General features: G+C 40.6%; 1 protein-coding gene across 8 annotated transcripts in view; it reads left to right on the plus strand.

Moving 5' to 3' along the window:
* MICAL2 (microtubule associated monooxygenase, calponin and LIM domain containing 2) overlaps positions 1-15,965 on the plus strand; it is a 213,511-nt gene that overhangs the window by 96,946 nt on the left and 100,600 nt on the right. For 6 of the 8 annotated variants that reach the window (XM_077321819.1, XM_077321821.1, XM_077321822.1 and 3 more), the window contains exons 13-16: positions 1,026-1,225; positions 3,924-4,033; positions 12,189-12,257; positions 14,178-14,321. In XM_077321819.1, the coding sequence (XP_077177934.1) occupies positions 1,026-1,225; positions 3,924-4,033; positions 12,189-12,257; positions 14,178-14,321 (523 nt within the window). The remainder of the gene's footprint in view (positions 1-1,025; positions 1,226-3,923; positions 4,034-12,188; positions 12,258-14,177; positions 14,322-15,965) is intronic. The other 2 variants (XM_077321824.1, XM_077321826.1) reach the window with 1 other exon arrangement.

Here is a 15,965-nt window from a genome sequence, read left to right on the forward strand (position 1 = left end):
TGGGAACAACACAGAGGCAAGACTTATTACCATCTTCTATTTATGATATGAAACTCAAATCAAGCCTGAACTCTCCCTAGAAGCTAATATGGCTAGAGTGATATGAGAACGGAAATCCTCAGAAAATATATGAATGCTAAGAAATCTTGAAGTCGACAAGAAAAGAGGAAGAGCTGACATGAGATAGATTGATCTCAATAAAGGAAGCCATGATTTTCAGTTTGCAAGAGGTCATCAATTCATAGGGCTGCCATAATTTGAAAAAGACTTCATGACACACACATTAATTTCTTTAACACCTGCATTTTACTCCTGCGAATTCGGTGACATGTGAAACATTCTTTTTGTGTGTGAAACCCCTGGATAAAAATGAAATAATTAGCTGATTTTATGCAGGAGGTATGTTTTGTTGCATTTAAGGAGAAAGGCAATCAAAATTCAGGAAAATTTTAGACTGAAAATATATAAATTTTTATTAAACTTTCTTCCTATGCAAAATCTATTTTGCATAATGCCTTTTGTAATGGGATAGAACAGAAGAAATCTGCTTATACCTGATTTAAAAATCTACTTGGTTAAGTAAGACAATACCAGATTATTTTATTTTTAATGGAATTGAAAAAAAAGATGCATATCTTCTCAAGGCCACCCAGTAAGTACAAGGAAGAGGTTGGACTTTCATTCAGGTCCAAGGATAGCATTCTGCTGATTCCTAGACCACACAAATTCAATTTATCCAGTTTTAACATTTATTTAGGTTTAGCTAAATCTTAATCTTTATTTGCCAAAGTATTTGAAGTACATTGTGAAATAAACTCTGTGGGTGTGTTTGGGAGGGGGGGATTCTTTTTTCTTTTCTGACAGTAACTGAACACAATTTTCTAGAATATTACAACAACCTTTTTGAGGTACTTTTAAAACTATGTTTCAAAGGATAAAAAAGAACTTGAGAGGCAAGTTCCAGAAAGGAGCTCTTCTTCCATTGACATGGTTTGTCTTTTGTCTTTGTTTCTTTTAATCCCCAGTGACTTTGATTCCCTGAATGAAGAAGATGCTGTCAAAAACAACCAGCTGGCATTTGACATTGCTGAACGGGAGTTTGGAATTCCTCCTGTCACCACTGGGAAAGAGATGGTGTCTGCTGGAGAGCCTGATAAACTTACTATGGTCATGTATCTCTCCAAATTCTATGAGCTATTTAGGGGGACCCCATTGAGAACAGTTGGTAAGCCATCCTGGGTTGTTCTTGCTTATTGGAAAAAGTATATTATTAATTTTTACAGCATGTCTTTTATTTTTTGCAACAATTTTAATTTTTACAGTCAAAGTTTTTTCTTGCAGTGTCCATGTAACTGTTATGGAATACTCAACTGTGCACTGTAACTCTCACTACTTCACTACTGTGCACTGTAGCTACCTCAGACTTTGAAAGGAAATATGGAAATGTTACTGTTGCAGTCCTCTGCATGTCTACTCAGGCATCTCGGTTCTCTGTGTGGCTTACTCCCAAGTTCATATGCATAGACAAAACTGCCAAGGGCAAGGGGATAATTTTCCTGGGTCCCATGTCAGCTGGAGGGCCCCTAAAGCCAGTATCATGGGCTGAATCTGCACTTTGTTTATTCTATTGTGAATCCTGCTGAATCCAGATCAATTTGAACTTGGTTCTTTCTTCCTCCCCCACCCCCATTGAAACAGAAAAGTGTTCTGCATGTACTTAGGGAGGCTCAGAAGGGGAGGGGGGAGCCAAGTGCAGAAGGAGCCTCTTTCTTTCTTTCTTTCTTTCTTTTCTTTTCTTAAACAAGGGGGGGGGGGAAGAAGATCAGAGACAGCAGAGGAGGGGGGGAACCATGAGACAAACCTCTACCAACAAAAGTTAGGACTTCTGCGGAGAGAACATTAGGGCTTCCTCTTTAAGAAAAACTTGGCAGTCCTGGCCAATCAGGGCTTCTATACCACCGAGTTTGCTTCAAATGCGAAGCAGATGGAGATCCTCATTGTTTCTCAATCCGATTCTTAAAATATTGAGGGTCACTCCAGATCAATCGTGTTTGATGCAGAGGGAAAATTTAAATTGGACAATATCAAAATGGAAATCACATTCAGTGGAGATGGCAGGGACTGAATTGACCTGGGATTGGAATAAAAGCTCCGTGCAGCTTACACCATGGTCCTTTCAGAATGTATCTGATTAATTTTCTTCTAATGCAGTTCTGAACTGCAGTCACTAGGGGCTCAGGGAAGGCAGAGCACTGCAGTAGCTTTCTGTGCCTTTCTCTAAAATTTACTACAAGGAGGCAAATGCATATCCTGCTAAACTCATCAAATGCCAGCAAGTACAGTTCATTGCTGTTTTGCTCATTGCCAAAATGCTGTGTCTTAACCAAGTTGTTGCTTCTAGCTGTCTGTTTCTCTCTTCTTTTCCTTCCATTCAACTCCATAGTTTTGTCTGATCAGCAATATCTTTCCTGTTGATGTGTTTTAGAAAATAGAACATAATTTCTCTTTCTGTTTTCCACAATTTTCTCCTTTCTTCATTTTGCTGCCTTCCTTTTGTGATATCCCTTCATTTCTCTCTCCCCTGAATCAATGTGTCTCTCTCATCACCTTTCATACATACCCAGAATAATGCTGATTTCCACTTAGATTTAATGAGGAATTTTCCCCGCACTTCCCACCTTTGATGGAGTTCACCTGACCTTTGTTGACTCAGTTAAGAGCCTAGATGTTATACTAGATCTAGTATTACTGTTTAGAAAAGCAAGTTACTGCAGTTGCAATAAATGCTTTCTTCCAACTTTATCAAACCTGAGAAATACCCTCCCCCTACCTTGATGCAGCTGATTTAGTCACCTGGATCCATGTCACAGCAACATTTAGAATATTGTAATGCACTTTATGTGGGTCTACCCATGAAGTCTACCTGGAGACTCCAGTTGGTCAAGAATGTCATATCTTAGTACTTATCAGGAACCAGATACGTGCACAGTTGCACCCATTCTGCAGTCTTTCCATTGTCTAACCATCAGCTACCAGGTCCAGTTCAAGGCAATGATTAACACATACATAGCTTTGCATGGCCTTAGACCCTCATGTCCATTGGACTGCCACTCCTCCTGTCTTGCACCAGGAAAGATCCATTGTAGGTGCAACCATGCAAACAGGCAAAATCATCAGCTGCCCATACATGTGTTCTGTGGCCCCTCCTTGGGGAATGGCTATTATCAGAATTGTTCAGGGATGTGCTTCGTAAGGGGAAAGGACTTTGGATTATTCCACTGTATATATGTCGTGGTTTTTTTTGCTTCATATCTACCCCATTGTCCTTTCATTGTTTTCTAATGTTTGTGCTACCGTTTTACTCAATTATAACCACACTAGTATGTATCTTGGTTTATTCAGACTTTGTTTATTTGATGTCCATCATAGAATCATAGAATCATAGAGTTGGAAGGGGCCATACAGGCCATCTAGTCCAACCCCCTGCTCAACGCATAATCATATTGATTATATCAGCCAACAGTGGGCGTATTAGATGTCTTTTCTTAGAGACTGTTTTCAGTTAATACTGTGTAACCCACTGAGTTCCAGTGGAAAAGTGGATTATAAATACAGTAAATAAAATAACAGCCATCTAAGTTCCTGGCTGAAATCTTATACATGTGGTCTGATAAGAAGCCCTGTTGAGCATGGCAAGACAGCTTTTATGTAAATGTGCAGTGGGTTTGGGTGTTCCGTGTCCGTATCATAATTTCATTTTAAAGATGACATGATTTCTGCATTGTTGGGAAATGCTACAGGAGAAATATTTACCTTAAAGGTAGATTACAGTGCTACAATCACTTTAAAAGGAATATTTTGCTAGTGTAATATGAGTGTTACAAGCAATGGGCAACACATTTAATTTTATTGTGTTTAAACAGATACTACTGACAAGCAAAATGGAGGAAAAGGTGATCTTTGTTCAGCAAAATCGTCAAAGTTCATCTCTAATAATTACAATTTAACATTTCCAAGGAAGAGAATACCTAAAGTAAGACTCTTAATTACTCTTTAACAAAGTTTAGTGGGGCATTGTAATGGCAAAACTATTGACTTTATTTTTAAATTTCAGACAGTTGATGACCATTTGAATGGTTTTCTTGTGTTTCAGAACACTGAGATCTAAACTGTTTCTGCACTGGAGGTTTGCTCCAGTTTCCCTGCTTGATTATTTTTTTCAGTTCGGCATATCAATTCACTTTCCAGATGTTCATTGAATTTTATTTTGTTCTGCATAGCTTTTCCACACTTCAGCATTCAGCATACATTTAGTTCAGAGATTCTCCAGGTTTTTAAGAATAGTATTGCTGCAAATTTTCCAGTTTCTCACCCCTTAGTCGAAGTTATTCCAAAACAGGAATCTTCCATCAGATTCACCCACCCACCCTTTTTCTGCCACCAACACTGGACTGCCTGGTTGGTTTCTGCTTATTGATCAGCTTCAGGGTGGGAATTTTCTTTGAAGTTGTAAGGAGAGCTTCTTCAAGCTGCTTTTTAGTTTCCGGTAGCCATCTTACTAGTGGATTCTTCCCCCCTCTCTTCATCAGTGTTTATGCTCTAGAACAGCTGAGGCATTTAATATTTTTTTTAATAATCTCTGTTTAGTTTAGTGATAATAGTTTCCTTGTTAATGTTCAAACTCTAGAGAAGCCTCTAATATAGTTCCTAATTTTTTTCAAGCCTTCTCTCCCCCTCCACATAGGTCCGAACATTGGTTCACAAAGCAGGGGCTGAAAAATAGTTGGCTACAGACTGCCCTATCATCCCCCCCCCTTCACCTCCCATCTTGTTAGTGTATGAGGCAGCAAAAGCCTCATAGAAGTCAGTGTACAAGGTGGTAAAAGCCACAGTCCAATTCTGTGATAGAAAAAAATTACTGCCAAAACCAAGAATCACACCAGTGATTATCTTTAGGCTAATTACCTCTAGGCTAATTCTCTCCCAACTGAGCCACTGAATGGACTGAGTCAGCTCAGAAAAGCACCATATAAAGCTATTCCTGATTTTTTTAATCAAGGAATTTGAGGCTTTCACTTCCTCATAGACAGACAAGATGGGAGGGGAAGAGGGGGAAGATAGGGCAGCCTGAAATAGGCTGCATACTAAGAACAACAACAACAAAATCCTAGACATTAAATGCATTGAAACTTTGTACAGGATGGGGATGGAGGATCAGCAAGAACTGACACCCAAAAGTAACCACAGTAACAGAAAATGCTTTTGTGGTTAATGTAAGCATGGCCATCATTAACTGGACTAATTGGAAAGTTTATTCAAAATGCAAGTTCCAACACCCCCCCCCCCCCACACCCATTCCCTGGTTCTTTCCTTTTACTTTTCAAGGTGCAGAGATTATACTCCAGAAACACAGGGGAAGAACAAAAGAAAACATTTATGTGCAGTGTTGTTCACACAACTATTGAATTAAACCCAGCTGTATCTAGCACTTTGAGAATCACAAGTAAATGATGAGTGCAGAAAGGGAACTAGAGTCATTAATAAAATTGGATAGTGGCTTGAATCCAAATATGGGACTAGGGCACATGAAAAGGAATATGTGATCTCTGTGGATTTATCGCCCTAATGCCATGTTTCATGTTTTCTCAAGAATCTTTGATCTCAGAAGCAACTTTTCAGAGAGTGCTCAGAAAGGGATGTTAAGAAAGATGCATTTATGGATCCAATACAGTAGATTTTTTAAATCAAAAGGCTCCATACATGTATAATTATTATACAGAATTAATTATCAAATAGCATAGGGATTGGCAAGAGCTGGCCTCAGGACAATGATTTAGAAGTGTAATAATAAATAATAATAATAAATTATTTTTAATTAGCAAATAAATGGGGCTAGTGCTTTTATTAGTTACTTAGCTATAAAATCCTAAAATCCTAGAGCTAGAAGGGGTCATGAAGGGTCCAACCCACCACGCAATGCAGCTTATCTCAAGACTACAGACAAGAGTAGTCTCTTTATGATGCCTGTCTCTATCAAGCCTTGCTGTGTCTGCCTTGAGGTAACAAATGTGCATAAGTGATAGTTCAAATATCACATGTGAACCCATCACCAAATTATTGAAACTAATAGTTTAGTAAGATCCTAATAATTCTTTATCTACAAGGAAACTTACAGTAGTACAATGTACTGTTTTAATGTTTATATGCAGTTCCTAAGGGGTTGCATTTTATATGTTCCATTCTTTCCTGACTTCAGTTTTACTGTATTTTGAAGTAATAACTTTGTTAAATAGTTAAATGGTGCAAAAGGAAATAAGTTTTCACTTTGGACCCCATTTATGATACATGTTTCTCTATCATCAGTAGTAGTTCCTGTGGAAGGGGGGGATCAGTAACTGTTTTCTTTTGTTGGGGAAAGTATCTATTATTAAAACATTTTTACATTTTAGTTTTAATAAATGTTTAGTTTACTTACTGTATAATAAAATATAGCAGAAGGTTGTTCTAGATTCACTGAATCATAAAGTCAAAACTATGGTAGAACAAGTTTATGTTAAATAGGTCACAAACGAGCAGAAAAGATGGAAAATATGTGACCATCACTGGAAGTGAGGATATAAAAGCAATGAAATAATGTTTTAGCACCTGCATGTCTTTTTAAACACATGACTTAGTAAAGCTTTGAGCAACCCCCCTCCTAATACAAAGTATAAGATCATTACACATTCCTATGTTGCCCGTTCTATAAATAACATCTTCAAATCATATGAATGCTTAGCTACCAACCAGTAATCTGATGCCCTTTTTAGGAAGCATTTCTTCACTGAGTGTGCAAACAAAACAGAGCTGGCACACATATTCAACAGAAGTCAGACTGTCAAAAATCAAACTGACCAAAAAACCCCTAAAACACAACCCTTTAACTCTACCTAAAGCAGTCTTCTGGCAAATTAGATTGTTTAAAAACATGTGAGAATTTCAGATGGCATGTAATGTTTATTCATGGTATGGATATTAGGCCTCAGATACTCAGAACCAATTGTTACAATGCTGAATACTTCATAAACCAAAAGACTTTGTATTAGTGTTGCACACTAAATTTATTTATTTATTGTATTTATGTACCGCCCTGCCCTGAGGCTCAGGGCTGTTTACATAAAATGCAGAAAACAGTACATGGAACTCAGCTTTTCACAAAAACAATAACATTAACATTATACTATAACAGAGGTAACAGAGTATAATGATGCAAACAGGTCCGGAGCAGAACTGATGGGTAGATTTGAGGGAGAGAGGGAGAGAGGGAGTAGTTTTTGCTGGTTACCTGGTCTCAACCAAAAATTTGGTGGCATTCTTAACTTGAGTTAAGAATCTTGAAATTGCTACTTCTTTCATTTGTCCCTTAGTTTTATTTATTTTCAAAATGTATACCGTGCCATCCTAACCTCATTAGGGCTGCCAAGGTGGCTCACAGATGAAAAATACACATAATGTGTCTTTTCTTAAAGCCAAACAAAATGTGCTATTTAAAATAATTAAAACTGAACTACAATATGTGTACAAATGTATAAAATAACAATTAAAATGCAGGACAGTTAATGAGTTGTCTGTGACCACGATTCCCTCCAGCACATAATTGAAAATAGAAGATCTATTAGGCAATGTGATATTTTAATAGGCAAGAAAGTTACCAACTGATACTGACTTGTTTATTACACATACTAGTATCAATGCCCATTTTAAAAATGGGCTTTGAAAAGCTTCCCTTTGGGCAGCAAAGCCCTATCGTGGGCTCTGCAAGCTGGCAAGAGGGCTTTGCAGGCCAAAGGGGAGAGAATGCTCCCCTCCCCCTCCCCTTTCCCCCTTGGCTCCCAAAGCCCCCTTGCCGGCTGTGTGAGCTGGGAAGAGGGCTTTGGCGGCCAAAGGGAAGGGGAAACCTCCCCCCCCCACCCCACAGCTGCTTTCCCTCAGCCCCCCGAACCCCTTTTGCCGGGTCTGCTAGCCGGCAAGAGGGCTTTGAGGGTCGAAGGGAAGGGAAAGCCTCTTCCCTGCCCCAAGGCCGCTTTCCCTCGGCCCCCAAAGCCCTCTTGAAGAAGAAGAGTTGTTTCTTTCGCCTTCTCATTCCTCTCCCCACAACAGCCACCCTGTGAGGTGGGTGAGGCTGAGAGAGGCCTGATATCACTGCTCGGTCAGAACAGTTATATCATTGCTGCAGTGAGCCCAAGGTCACCCAGCTGGTTGCATGTGGGGGAGCGCAGAATCAAACCTGGCATGCCAGATTTGTCCGCACTCCTAACCACTACACCAAACTGGTTATCTCAAGACTGGTCTGCAAGCTGACAAGAGGGCTTTTAGGGGCCAAAGGGGAAAGTCTCCCCCTCCTGTAGCTGCTTTCCCTCGGCATCAATCAGCCACTCCCCCTAGCAGTTTTAAATAACCAGGAAGAGCAAGAAATATACAAACTGGTGGTTGGTCTCAAACCTCCAAGGACCCTGTCCCTCTTCATCCACAGCTGCTATTTGTTACAACACTTAAAGCTGGGAGATCTGATTACAGACCTCCAACCTCTGCTTTGGTTTCAGCTTTTAGCCCAAACTGCATATGATGCTGAAGACCTGGACATATGTGCAAGAGGGGTGTCCCCCTTGTGGTTAAAAATCTCTAACTCCAGAGAATGTATTTTTCTAAAGAAGAGGGGTGGGGGGCAGTTAATCCGCTTTCCAGTGCTGAGTCCTCCAATCTAAATCAGGTCTCTTGCATATGCAGTTGTGTTATGGAAATACATAGCTTGGGGTTCCTGGATCCTCAAGGTCATGTGTACCTTGGACATTATTCATAATGTGAAGTTAATAATTGAAAATAGGGGAGAAATGTTCCGAATGTTCCTTTTATGGCAGTAATCTGCATCATGAACCGAGGCTTCCTGCACTGCAAATTAAATGAGCTTGGAGCATATTTTATGAAGTAATGAAAATACCTTTCATGCTCAGAATTCAAAACAATATATTGTGGCTGGTGTCTTCGTATTTTGAGAGAGAAAGAAAAAATATATTTGCCAGAGATTACCATTGTGTAAGATTTTGGATTATTGTGTTCTGTTGTCCTATGAGCAGGAAATGTCCAAACTCCAGCAGAACATATTGTGCCACCACAGTGTTTAGTCTCGCTAGGCAGAGTAATGCTTATACAGGACGTGATATTATGTTAGTGAGAGCGGGTGCGTGGAAGACTTAACATTTAACATAACTGTCATCTGTTTCTTTTGAGATCAGCCCAGAAGTCAGGGCTGGGTAATTCCTGTTCCCTCCGTGATGAGTTATTATAAGCAGTGAAAATATAAAAAGGAAGCCAGTTTCTTTGTTCTTGGTCTCTGCTGGTATTGCTGGCAATGCAGATTGCAGAGACTGCAAACTTTGGTTGATCTTGGCAGCTAAATGGAAGAAACACACAAGTTGGTATCTTCTGGGGGGGAGGGTAAAGTATGAACAATTGAAGACCCCCAATATTTCCTCTTTTCCTTTCCTGAAAGCCCCCATAGCCTCTCTCCTTTCCTTGCTTCCTTCTCTCCTCCTAGGATTTCCAAACTCTAGGTGGGGACTGGAGAAAGCACAACACATCTTCCAACATCTGTTCCCTCTTAGGGTTGCCAGCTCCAGGTTGCTTTGGGGAGTGGAATTTATGACATTATATGCTTGTCATTTTCTTTCCCTTCTTAAACTCCACCCTCCCCAGACTCCATCCCCTAAACCCCAAGGAAATTAAATTGAGTTGGCAGCTCTCTCTCTCCTTCCCACTCAGCAGTCAACTTCTCCCTCTCTGTCTTAAGCTCCCCACTCCCAACAGCATCTACTATGAAAACTGTGGCCCAGTTATGAGGTGCTGGTCACTGGGCCAGACCCACTTGCTTGGTAAGGAAACCTCAAGGACTTGTGGGGTGGTTCTTCACTTTTCCCTGTATCCCCATCCCCCCACTATTTCCTCTTTCCCTGCTCCTGGCAATTCTTGTGTCCTCTGCCCTTTTCCTGCCTCATTGTCTCCTTCTCAGCCATTCACCAACTTATCTTTTATCTGCCTCCCATTAGTTATATTTATTATTTATTTATTTCATTTATAGAGCCTCTTGTGGTGCAGAGTGGTAAGGCAGCGATATGCTGTCTGAAGCTGTCTGCCCATGAGGTTGGGAGTTCAATCCCAGCAGCCGGCTCAAGGTTGACTCAGCCTTCCATCCTTCCGAGGTCGGTAAAATGAGTACCCAGCTTGCTGGGGGGTAAACGGTAATGACTGGGGAAGGCACTGGCAAACCACCCCGTATTGAGTCTGCCATGAAAACGCTGGAGGGCGTCACCCCAAGGGTCAGACATGACTCAGTGCTTGCACAGGGGATACCTTTACCTTTACCTTTATTTCATTTATACCTGACCTTTCAGTTTGGTGAGCCAGTTTGGTGTAGTGGTTAGGAGTGCGGACTTCTAATCTGGCATACCGGGTTCGATTCTGCACTCCCCCACATGCAGCCAGCTGGGTGACCTTGGGCTCTCCATGGCACTGATAAAACTGTTCTGACCGAGCAGGAATATCAGGGCGCTCTCAGCCTCACCCACCCCACAGGGTGTCTGTTGTGGGGAGAGGAATGGGAAGGCGACTGTAAGCCGCTTTGAGCCTCCTTCGGGTAGGGAAAAGCGGCATATAAGAACCAACTCTTCTTCTTCTTCTTCTTCTTCTTCTTTCTCCACAGTGGAGACCAAAGCAACTTACATTACTTTCCTTTTTATGCTTACTACAACCCTGGAAAAATAGGCCAGACTAAAAGTTGTAACTTGAACCACAGTCTCTGAGACGCTACTTGAAGTTCTAACCACTATGTAACACTGTATTTCATAGGGTGGCTGTTGTTGAAAGTAGAAAACAGCCAGGCCCACTTTCGGTGGTTTCTTTCAAGTCACTCAAAGGTTGCTTCCAGGCCTAGGGTTCCCAGTCTTCAGGTGGGACCTGGAGATCCCCCAGAGTTATAACTGGACTTTAGACAACAGATCTGTTCCCATTGGAGAATATAGTTGTTTTAGAGTACAGTCTATGGCTTTACATATTGCTGAGGCCTCTCCACTCCCCATATCCTGCCCTTCTTAGACACTAATACAAAATCTTTAGGAATTTCCCAACCTGGAGTAGCAACCCTAGCCAAGCCTGGCCCTGATGAGTCCTTTCTCAAAGTAGACCTGAAAAGAGCCCTCCCCTGCTTTTTATGGACAGAAGCAAGCCTGGGATCTGTTGTAGCCTAGCAACAGCCACTGAGAGGAGTCTGTTATTGAAAGCTATATCTCCAAAGATCCCCTCACTCAAAGGCCAAAATAGACCTAGAAAGGTCCCTCCCCCTGCCTTTTACTGACAGAACCAAGCTTGGAATGCTATGGTGGTCTAGCAGTGTTCTTTTCCTCATTTTCAGCTTTTTAAAGCTGCTCTGATGTTTAAATCACTAGTTGATAGATCTGATAATTTCTCATATTTTCTCTTCATAAATTTCATAGAATTATAGTGTTGTTGAAAGGGGCCAACTTGAACCTGTTGGTTTATGTTGGCCTACATTATTCAGTGGTATAGGCTTCTAAATTAAACAACTGCACTTGAAATGGTTTCTGCATAAAGATTTGTATACCTTGATATTTTATGGAATCAAGGGTCATTCTAAGGCAACACTTTTCCAGATGTCAGGAATTTAGAAAGCTGTAGAGCCAAGATTTCCAAAGTCATTCATTATTTTTTGCTCTTCTTTGCACATTTAAACTCTGCCAACTCTCCATTTCTTTTCCTCCTGTTTTCTAAACAGTTGGTTTTGAATTCACTAGAATATAAAGTAAGCTGTTTTGGGCATCACACAAGTAGAATAATCATATATTCAGTAGTGGGTACTTGAATCACAGGTTTCTGAGATATTCTTAACCTTGTATACAAATCTGGCAGAACTGAGTCATGTAATCATTCACATGTCTTTAAGAATATACAAGACATCTTCTGCTCCGTTTGCCTTATGTACCCTATATATGCCTTATTGGGTGGAATAATTAACTCAGTACTTCTATTTTAAATAATATACATGATAACAAAATTGATTGTATAACAGGCATACAAAATGCTGGATGTTTATACAGTTGTGGATGAAATATGTGTTGACTTCATTTTATTGTTTCTAGGCTGAAAGAAATGCAGAAGAAAATGAAATGAATAAAAAGAGGCGTAAAAGTCTCATAAATTTTGAAGAGGTTGGTACTGAATTTATTCTTGTGGATTTTTCCTTCTCCTGCCCCCCCCCCAATAGTGTAAAGGAGGGAGGGATAGGTATGAAAGAGTCCACATTCAGGCTCTTAAAACAACCAACTGTACAAACTCTTCTGTGCTCTTATACGTATAATCTTCTTCCTTGCGTTAAAAGTCAATTTAATTTGTGTTTAATTGAAAAGGAAAGTTTAAGTGGTTTTTGTTCAAGACAATTTTCCATAAAAACTGAAGCAGCACTCACTTCTAGTAATTTCTCTGGATTGTTCGCCATTCTTATTTTTCAGCTGTTCAAAGCCAATTGATTTCTGGTTGTCCAAGTCACATTGGTTCTTACTCTTGCTGAATGGAGGCTAATTAATCCATAACCCGAACCACCACTTCCCATTAGCCCCCCCCCCACCCGAGTCTCCCTCCTCCAATCATCACTTTAGACTCACCCAGCCCACTGGGCCATCAGTATGCATTGACTTATTGTTCTCCCCAGTATTCTATTGTTCCATAATGTTGCTATTGTTATTATTGTATTATTATAAATTGAGTTATTTGTATTGTTCTTGTTTGATGTAAACCACCCTGAGCCTTTGGGCAGGTAGGTAGGTAGGTAGGTAGGTAGGTAGGTAGATGATAGATAGATAGATAGATAGATAGATAGATAGATAGATAGATAGATAGATAGATAGATAGATAGATAGATAGATAGATAGATAGATAGATAGATAGATAGATAGATAGATAGATAGATAGATAGATAGATAGAAAGAATATAAACCATGAATTGTGCATTTAAACATAAACTATTTTTCTCATATAAGAAATCAGGCTAGCTCCACGTTCAAACCAGAGACTAGACCTCTCTAAGAAGAAAGTGGCCAACTCCTTATGGGCAGAAAAGGCCAAGAGGGCAGTCATATGGAAGCACAGCAAATCCCTGCTTTTATATGACGTTGCCATCAGGCTACCGCCGTCCTGGGCCCCAGAAGCGGAGTCTTACTAGTTCCCTTAGCCCACTGCAGAGGCTAACAGGGCCTCTCCCATGGCAGGCCCGTATGGACTGAGAAGAGCCGAGCCTCCCTGTCCTACAGTGGCCCAGAGGGGACAAAAAATGCCCCAGTCAGCTTCACAGTATTTTGCCGCACTGTGGGGCAAACCGGGGCATTTATTGTTAGTTTTCAGGAAGCTGGGATAGCATTCCATGTAATCCCACCTTCCTGCAAAATACCCTCTATGCAGCACCCCCCCCCCCAGATGGCAGGACTAATCTGCCTCTGTTTTGTGTCCCAGGGGAACACATTTCAGCGGGACACCAGGTGTCTGCCATGGGGAAACGTAAAGCTGCAGAGCTTTATGCTGGGATGCACTGGTAGTATCCCAGTGCTACTGCTGTCATGTGGAATCAGCTGGTGTGAGTTTCTCTATAATCTGTAGCCTACTTTTGCTTCTCCCAAAAAAGTAAAATGTCCCTGTTTATGACTGCACTTGAGTATATTGCATCTTAGATGATACTTGAAAACATCCTCTTTTTTCACTAACATTGTTTTCTATCCCTTCCTGAAAATACTCATGGCCCTGCATATTTGTGCTTAAATTTGAAAGTTCATATCATTAAATTTCAGAGATAAAATCCTATTCCTATTCATTTTTTAAAATTTAAACTGTGATAGACTCAGTGGTCTTTATGTCTTTAGGAGTGACCTAGATACACATTGAACAATAACTAAAACTATTAGTGGAAGTAAGAGGTGATTCTCTGGAAGTAATGGGGGTCTTTATTCTGCATGGTGGTTCTCTGGCTTTAAAACATTAAAATAACTGGTAGTGATTTACTGGTCATGAGGCCCTGATTCCAAACCCTTTTTGCTGCTTATAATATAAACACCTGTCACCTTTTTTTTAATTGTTTAAAGTCTTTTTTAAACCAGGGAACAAATCCTGGAAATCAGTTGGGAGATGTGAAAGAAGTAGTTAATCGAAACAAAGTGAAATCCATGGCAACTCAGCTCTTAGCCAAGTTTGAGGAAAATGCCCCCAGTGTGTCACTACGGAGGCAGGTGAGTAAAAAAAAAAAAAAAAAGTATAAAATTTACTTTTGGATTGCAATGCAAATCAGGGTGTCTAGGAACCCAGTGCATGGACTGTTTCTATTGAAAACTGCTTAATTGAGGGTTTGTTTTTTTGAATGGCTTGCATATAACTTAACATCTACATTGCTTTGAGATGCTCCAAATGCACAATAGGTATTGAGTCATACATAGGCCTATTATGCACGGCCGCTGAAACGGTGGCATGGAGAATGAAGAGGAGGAAGAAGCGAAGCAAACCGATTATGCACGGGATGGAACACAACGGCGGCAAAACCCAGAGTATCTGATTATGCACGCAGATACTCCGGAGCCGCTTCAGGTTGCGCCCTGGTCCCAGGAAGCTCCACTTTCTTCCGAATCTCGCTAATGTGGCTTTTTCGTCGGCATACGTTGACTGTGCACCCGGTTGCCGCCTGCAGCGTGCATAATTGGTGATTTTAGCCGCCGCCATTCCACCCCGAATGCAGACTTTCCACTCCATGCATAATGGGCCATAGAAAGGCTCTTATGGTAAACACATTGTGTGGGAGTTACCATGTGCATAGCAAATTGCTGGACTAGAACCAGAAGTCTGTTACCATTACAACATGGAGGTGAGAGGAAGTACAAACAAGTCATGGGTTCTGTTATACTTACGTAATATTTCACTCCATGAAAGATGCTTGAGACTATAAGGTGCAGACTTCAGTATCTTCTTCAGACTGAAATGTGTTCCCACTTGAAATAATACAAATGTAAGATGTAATAATACAAATGTAAGATGCTCCCTTCCATGTTGCTGAAAAATCTGCAGAACCAGATAAGTTGCTGTAATTTTGTATCTGGCATAGTTTAATAGCATAATTTTATAGTAGTCTTTTACAAGCATACTGCCTACCATGGTAAATTCAATACATTATAATTCACTAAAAGTTCTGCTCTATGATATCATGGCTCTTCACAACTAGCTTTTCTTGCCACTTTAGTTTCAGTGCAACTGTGATATAACTATTTTTGTCCACACTCATCCAAAACCAACACAGACTGAAACTATCACTCTCCAGCAGCAGCCTCTTAAGGCTCTTGGGAGCAGGCTGAAATGAAAACTTGGGCCTTCAGGTCCACATGGAGGCCTCAACCCTCCTGAATTACCTCTCTGCAGATTGGTTGTCCATTCAAAGCCAGGTTTTGCCTGCTGCCCCCATAAGCCACTGCTAGAAAAGTTGAGGTAGACCCCCTCCTCCCCGCTTTCACCCCAGATGAGTCTAGGGCTGTCCTGGCTCATAAATTATTTAGGGTTTAATCCCGCATATTGAATTCATGTGTCAAATACAACAGAATTAGATCTTACATGGATCTTTTAAAGGCAGAATGCTGTTTGTGGGTTTATATAATTATAGTTTTATTTTTAGTGCAGTTAACTTGTAATATACACTGAGAACATTGTTTTACCTATATCAGGCTTTCTCAACCAGGGATTTATGAGACCCTGGGGTTTCTTGATGGCTCTGGAAGGGTTTCTTGAATGGGTGGGAGTTTATTAATTTTATATATTTTTTTAAATGTTAAATGTTATTGGGTGATATGGCCACATATGTTGACCCCTCCCCCTCCCAAAATGGCCAGTGATGG

This window comes from Paroedura picta, chromosome 2 (genome assembly GCF_049243985.1).
Source record: "Paroedura picta isolate Pp20150507F chromosome 2, Ppicta_v3.0, whole genome shotgun sequence".
Classification (NCBI taxonomy): domain Eukaryota; kingdom Metazoa; phylum Chordata; class Lepidosauria; order Squamata; family Gekkonidae; genus Paroedura; species Paroedura picta.